A 6,441-nucleotide genomic window follows, 5' to 3' on the forward strand; every position below is an offset into this window, starting at 1 on the left:
CTGCCGACATCATGTGGAAATCCCAAGGGTTGAAATGTACAACGAAGGCGAGGCGGACGAAGCAAGGCATTTAGAGCTTGATTCTGTCGAAGAGGCTCGCTGCACCGCTCTTGTTCAGTCAGCATGATACCTGCAGGGGATCCGGCAATATCACGATCGCAACATGAGGGAACGGTCATTCAGTATAGGCGATTTGGTCATACGCCGCATCCAAGATGAGTCCGGCTTACACAAGCTCAACTAGAGGTGGGAAGGACCGTTCGTCGTCAAGCAGGTTACAAGACCGGAGTCATATCGACTACAATACCCCGAGGGCCAAGACGTCCCAAATTCATGAAACGTTCAGAACCTGCGCAAGTTCTATCCATGAGAAGACGTGCGGGGATAGCTGTTCCCCGGGCGCCTAGGTGGTCCTTTTCTTCCGAATCAATTTGGAGGCTACGAGTCACAAAATTCGGAATATAAATTTTTTCTGCTAACATACGGAGGCTGTAGCCACGTTCATGTTTTATATGAATCGACTTCTCGCCATGAGTTTTGACGGAGGCTACGGCCACATTCATATTTTATATGAATCGACCTCTTGCCATGACCTTTGATGGTCGTTTACGATGACGATCGTGTTTTTTCCAACAAGTTAGATTCGTCCGATCGGTTTATATCTAACTTGTTGGACGGGCCTACATGAGGAGCTATTTCGACTACACCCAGAGTCATTGCATTCAGGGTAGTTTCAACTTCTTGCCATAAGCACGGCAGTCACGCGACGATGCTCGCGTTCTTTCCTAACTGGTTAGACCTGCTCGATCGGGTTATATCCAACTTGTTGGATGGGTTCCTACTTGGAGCTACTTCGACTACTTCCAGGGTCGCTGCACCCGGGATAGTATCTACTATCTAGCCTTTAAACTTGGGTGACAATTCAGGAGTCATAAGGCACATACAAGTGGAGACATCAAAGATAAATATATACAAAGAGAAGAGTACTTGTTTTTACGATATCTCAATCCTGTAGTACACTTTTTACTATCTTCTCTGCTACAGGTTGGGCTTCTTGGAGGTACTCGTTGAATTGCTCTTCAGAGCACTCTGCAGCCACACCCTACGAGAACGCCTCTAGTCGAGCCTCTGGCCAAAAGGATTTGACAAAGTTAAGAGCATGGCTAACACACGCGATGGGGGCTTCAGTGAGGAAGCTGAGGACCTTCTGCGGCGCTCCGAGAAGTCGCTCCAGCAAGGGCCGCTCGTCTGCTTCGCTGCCTTCTTGTGGGTCCACCATGTCCACAAGCTTCTGGACGGCCCCTTGAGGTCCTCCAGCTCCTTCTATCACTGCTCCTTCTGTTCACCCAGCGTCTTGATCTGCTGAAGGCAGTCGGCGAACTGTTGTTCAGTATCGGCGATCACCTTCTGCAGCCTCTCGACGTCATCTATACGGTGATACAGTATATTCTTCACATCAGTAAGCAGCTCTTCTTTATATGTTAAGATTTTTCTAAGCTCTGCAGTGAAGATATTTTTAGAATTTAAGATAAATTGTTAAGTGAAAGTACTCGAGGGAAGAAAGGGCTTGCCTTGGTGTGGCTTCTTCTGTTCTTTGAGTTGTTCCTGGAGCTCAGAGTTGGCCTTCTCAAGATTGCGGAGGTCGTTCTGGAGGAGCCATGTTTCTCGCGTCCGCTCCAGCTTCAGATTGTCGAGCTCTCGTTGGAGATATATATCCTTCATCAATTCCTCTGATATGCGTTTATCCTTTGCGTTGAGTTCCTGGAGGCCACTCACGACTGCTTTCAGCTTTTCGGACTTTCGCTATGAGAGTTTGGCCACATCCTGCATAAGGGGAAGGATTAAGACAAGCAACTCGACAAAGTATAACGACAGAGGAGTAATCATGCCTTACCACGGTATATTGGTACATCTCTTTGGAGATCTTCTGGAAGTATCGCATGTTGCTGACGGTCAGGAGTGGATCATCTACTAGATCTGTGGTAATGATGTTCTGTTATCCACACCTGGGCACCAGTACAGGGTTCCTTGAGGTACCCGTCGCCTCGTCAGTTGGTGGTTGCGGGGTACCTGCAACTGCAAGTCAAGACACATTCAGTACGTGATGTTTGTGGTCTAAACAGTTAGCTAGGAGAGGTCAGACATTTACTTGTGCCATCTACAGGAGCGGCATTAGTGGCCTCGACTTGTTCTTCACCACTGGCATTGGTTTCGGGTTGCTGGGGCTCAGGTGGTGACACGTCGGGCAGTGTTGTGTCCTCCTCGGGGGCTGGCTCCTCGGGTGCGGGCTCCTCTGGGGCTGGTGGCTCGGGGGCTGGAGTAGCTGCGGCAGGCTTTGGCTTGTACCTCATGTCGGTTACAGACCTAATGAAGTAGAATCAGTTATATTATTACACAAGTAAAAAAGAACAGGATGTTCATTATGCAAAAAGGATCTGCACTGACAGCGATGATTTCTTCATCACAGCTTTCTTTATTCTTAAGGCCCATGGTATTTCAACCATAGTGCTCGTTGCCAGCGGCGGGCTCACACCAGCTGATTGCACGGTGCCCGCCACGACGATGGTAACCATCCCTGCTGAAGTAGTCGATGGGTCCATTCCCACCTCTTGGCGCTTGGGGTCAGGAGAAGAAGCAGACAGACTGCAAAAAAGACAGTGTTAGCATGCAACAATACCAATATTTGACAATTGAACAAGGCAGCAACTTCATACCTGGAGGATTCGACTACATGTGCTTTCCGTTTGTGCACTACCCAACGATCCCGCGGGACCAAAGGCAGAGTTTCGGTCAACTCCATGGATGGTCCGGGGAAGTTGTTCCTTCTCGCCTTCCCTTTAGTTTCCCTTTCCGCCAGGGGGCTCTTGCTTTTGGTTGTTTCGTCGCTTGGTTGAGCTTTGGATGCTTGAGCCTTTTTTGCTTCTGCCGCGGCACTGGGAAGAAGGTGGTCTGGTCGGGGGATATGGGGTTATAGTGGATAACTCCGATACAACTCTGTGTGTCCCTGCAGAAGATTTTTAGTTAGCAGTGGCAGAATGTAACACCCCGAAGAGTCACAAAAAATAAATCACGCGCTAGAGTGTTTCGTTTAAAAACTGTTTGTCGTCAAAGCCCGTTCAAACCCTAGCACTAACCCTCTCCGTTTTTCCCCGCCATCCTGACGACCGACACCGAACTTGACCGCCGTCCCATCCTCTTTTCCTCACACCAAGTGCGTCGCCTGCCCGTTGCCCTCGCGTGGCCGACCGGCCGTAGTGACCGCCGCGAATAGCGCCGGCATGAGTCCTCTCTCTGTTTTTTTCCCCTCGCCTTCTCTTTTTCTCTCTCTATTTCTTTTTCTCTATTTTCCCTCCCCTCTCTTTCCTTCTCCTCCTCTTTTCTATTTTCCTCCTATTTTCATTTTCCTCTTCTTTTTCTTTTCCCTCCCTTTTCTTTTCTCCCCTTTTTCCTTTTTCCTTTTCCTTTCTTTTCTTTCTTCTCCCCCCTCCTCCCTTCTCTCTCTCCTTCCTTTCCCCCTTGCCGCGCGCCCGAGCGCCGCTCGGCCGCGCGCTGGTCCTGCCCACGCCGTGCACGAGCCCTGCCCCGGCCTCCCTCTGTGACGCGCACGCGCAACGCGTGGCCGTGCGCCCCGCTGTGCCGCCCGCCGCTCGCACCCCCGCCCCTGGCCCGCGCCGTGCGCGCACGCGCACGCCCTCCCCTGCGCGTGTCCGCGCCGCCCGTCGCCTGCCGCGCCACCCGCCGCGCGCTGCTGCTGCCGTGCTCCGCACTGTGCCTCGCACTGCACCCACGTGCACCCTTCCCCCACGGCCTCCACCGCCACCGCCCGCCGCCTTCCTAGCCCCCAACGCCGCCACGCCGAGCCGCCTAGCGCTGCCGCCTCCTGCTCCCGTGGGCACGCCCCCTCGCTAAATCTCGGTCCAAGGTGAGGCCGGGGATGGAATCCCCTTGCCCCCTCCCTCTTTTGCCCCTAACCCCGGCTGCCGCCACGCCCTGGGCCGCCGGAATCGGCCAGGCGCCGGACCTTCCCTCCCCTCCTCTGTTCTCTGCTGATGGGAGGAAGAAGAAAGGGGAAACTTGCCCCTAGGCCCTCCCCTTTCCCCTATTCCTTCAAGAGCCCTTCCACCCTTTACATTCTTTTGCAAAAGAAACCCTGTCCTTTCTGATAATCCAAAATACACCCTTCATCATACAAATCTAATATCAAATAAACCCTTGCACCTTTCTGTTATGCCCCAAATGTTTCTAAAATTTATAACCAAGTCCCTTTCCGTTTCATAACCATTTACAAATGAGCCCCTGGGCCCTTGTTTAGACCCTAACACCCCGTTAACTTATCATTTTATGTACCAAACGATCTCCGATCAACCCGAAACTTTACCATGCCCTTTCTACTATGGTTTCGACCATGCCATCAGGAAACCACCCAAAAATATCGTCCCTATCCCCATAACTAATCTGTTTCCGACTCGAACTCAACGATAAAAGCTTTTAGTTCGTTCGATTGATTGGGTGCCTGTTTGTTGCATCGTAGGACACGGAGTGAACGAGGAAGGTCCCGACTGTGATCAAGCGAACGAGGACCAGTTCTGGGACCCCGAACCTGAGGGACAGTGCTTCGATCAGGACCTCCCGCAAGGATTTGATGATGGCAAGTTCAATCCCGCCCTTTGATGCATGTTTCTATCCTAGTTTTTATGAACGCAGTCCGTTGGCCTGTTTTATAAAAATGCATGGTTTTGCTTGAGAAAACATGGTAGGATAGCCACCCTTGTTTTGTGATAACCACCCCTTGTTTTGTGATGACTATTCCTTGACCACCTGTTTTATAAATAAAAACGTGTGTGTGTGGGAAGAGGTAAAATGTGGTTTTGAAAAGTGAGTTAGACGGGATGGATGGCATTTCTGAGTGAATTGCCGTTGGTGTGCTCGTACCTGTGTGGTTGAGCAAGGACGGGAAATATCCATCTTGTCACCCCTAAGGACCGAATTGATGTGTCATCTCACCTAGCTTCCTGTCGTGCAAACCACTTGACCGTTGTATGGGCAACAGCTTAGCATAAATCCCACTAGTTAGTCTGATAGCCATCAGGAGAGCTGAGAGCAACGGGTGATCAAGGAGAAGGGATAAGCTCTGTGTGACTTATGCCCCGGTTAAACCTCGGAGATAGGTCGAATGGCCCCTTGATGGATCCCGTGGTGGCTAGTCAGGTCTAGCTAAGGTGGGTAATGGCTTTGTTGGGATCTGCAACGACACCAAGGTGATCGTGCTGTGGTACCCCACCTGTGGGTAAAGTTGCACACCTCTGCAGAGTTAAAATCTATTCGAATAGCCGTGCCCACGGTATTGGGCAAGTTATGGTGTGGTCACATAACTAGTGTTTCACTCTGGGAATGGTTGGACTGGTGTGGGTTGTTTGGAAAGTGTCCGGCAGTTGTGCCGTGTGCTACGGCGGATGGGGAGTCCGGTAGCAGCTTAAAACTTGGATCCTTTGTGGATCAACATCATGTGCTCCTTGGTACTTAAAAACTTGTTTTGAAACATGTTTTTAAACGAACCTTTGCATATAACCGAGTTTTCCGCAAATGAACTCTAACCCTATCCTTGGACTGTCCTGTGCATTGATTTCTGTTATAACCCCCCCTCCCCGTGGGTGTGATTGGACTTGCTGAGTACGTTTGTACTCACCCCACTCTTGCTTTTTACAGCAGAAGATCCAGACTACCTCCCCGAAGACGTCGAGTAGGGTTTCGTCCTGCACCCGGTCTTGCCTGTGGTTAAGGCCACCGCTGGAGTTCCGCATGGCGCAAGACTCTGATGACCCTCTTTTCGTAGCTAGTGTAGTAGTGTGGGTTCTAGTTGTAATCCTCGCAATAGTGGCGCTTCACTACCCATTACCACGTAGAGTTGTACGGTGATGTACCATCTGATGTAATAAAAGTGTTATTAGCCTCCTGGGACTGATAAAGCATCACTTTTAAGTCTTCCCTGATGGGGGATGCTTCAGGTGGTATCAGAGCCGTAGGCTGGCCGTAGGACGTGACCCTAGAAACGAGACCCTTTTTCAGGCCCCAGGACTTGTTTTGACTTAGCTCTTTTCCTGCGCAAACACTCACCACTGGTTCTTGCCCTGTTCCAGATGGCTGACAATGGATGGGTTGACGGAATCTGCCACGCAGAGCCCGGCCTTCCTAAGCTATTAATACTCAGCCTGGAATGCATCGGAGTTATGGAACCACCAGAGTATGCCTACCGAGAATACACCTCCAAGGGCACCCTTCGGTGCGACATGATGGTCTTTGTGGGAAGAAGCACCCGTTAGCCTGATGTGGACCCCTGGTTCATCTCCGCCTCTGGCTTTCGCTTCCCTGACACCTACCGAAAGGCCGCCCATAAAGCCCTGCGACGACTGCGTGTGATCTACAAGCACCACCTTCAGCGGA

At 51.1% G+C, this 6,441-nt stretch overlaps 1 protein-coding gene across 1 annotated transcript; it reads right to left on the reverse strand.

The window, feature by feature from the left end:
* Positions 1-1,996: 1,996 nt before the first annotated feature.
* On the reverse strand, positions 1,997-2,573 carry LOC112878633 (predicted GPI-anchored protein 58). The gene is made up of 3 exons (XM_025942872.1): positions 2,446-2,573; positions 2,150-2,364; positions 1,997-2,070 (listed from the first exon to the last, which is right to left on the reverse strand). The coding sequence occupies exons 1-3, from the start codon at positions 2,571-2,573 to the stop codon at positions 1,997-1,999; spliced, it is 417 nt and encodes a 138-aa protein (XP_025798657.1).
* Between the last annotated feature and the right edge of the window lie 3,868 nt (positions 2,574-6,441).

The sequence above is a fragment of the Panicum hallii genome, unplaced genomic scaffold (genome assembly GCF_002211085.1).
Source record: "Panicum hallii strain FIL2 unplaced genomic scaffold, PHallii_v3.1 scaffold_177, whole genome shotgun sequence".
NCBI lineage: Eukaryota > Viridiplantae > Streptophyta > Magnoliopsida > Poales > Poaceae > Panicum > Panicum hallii.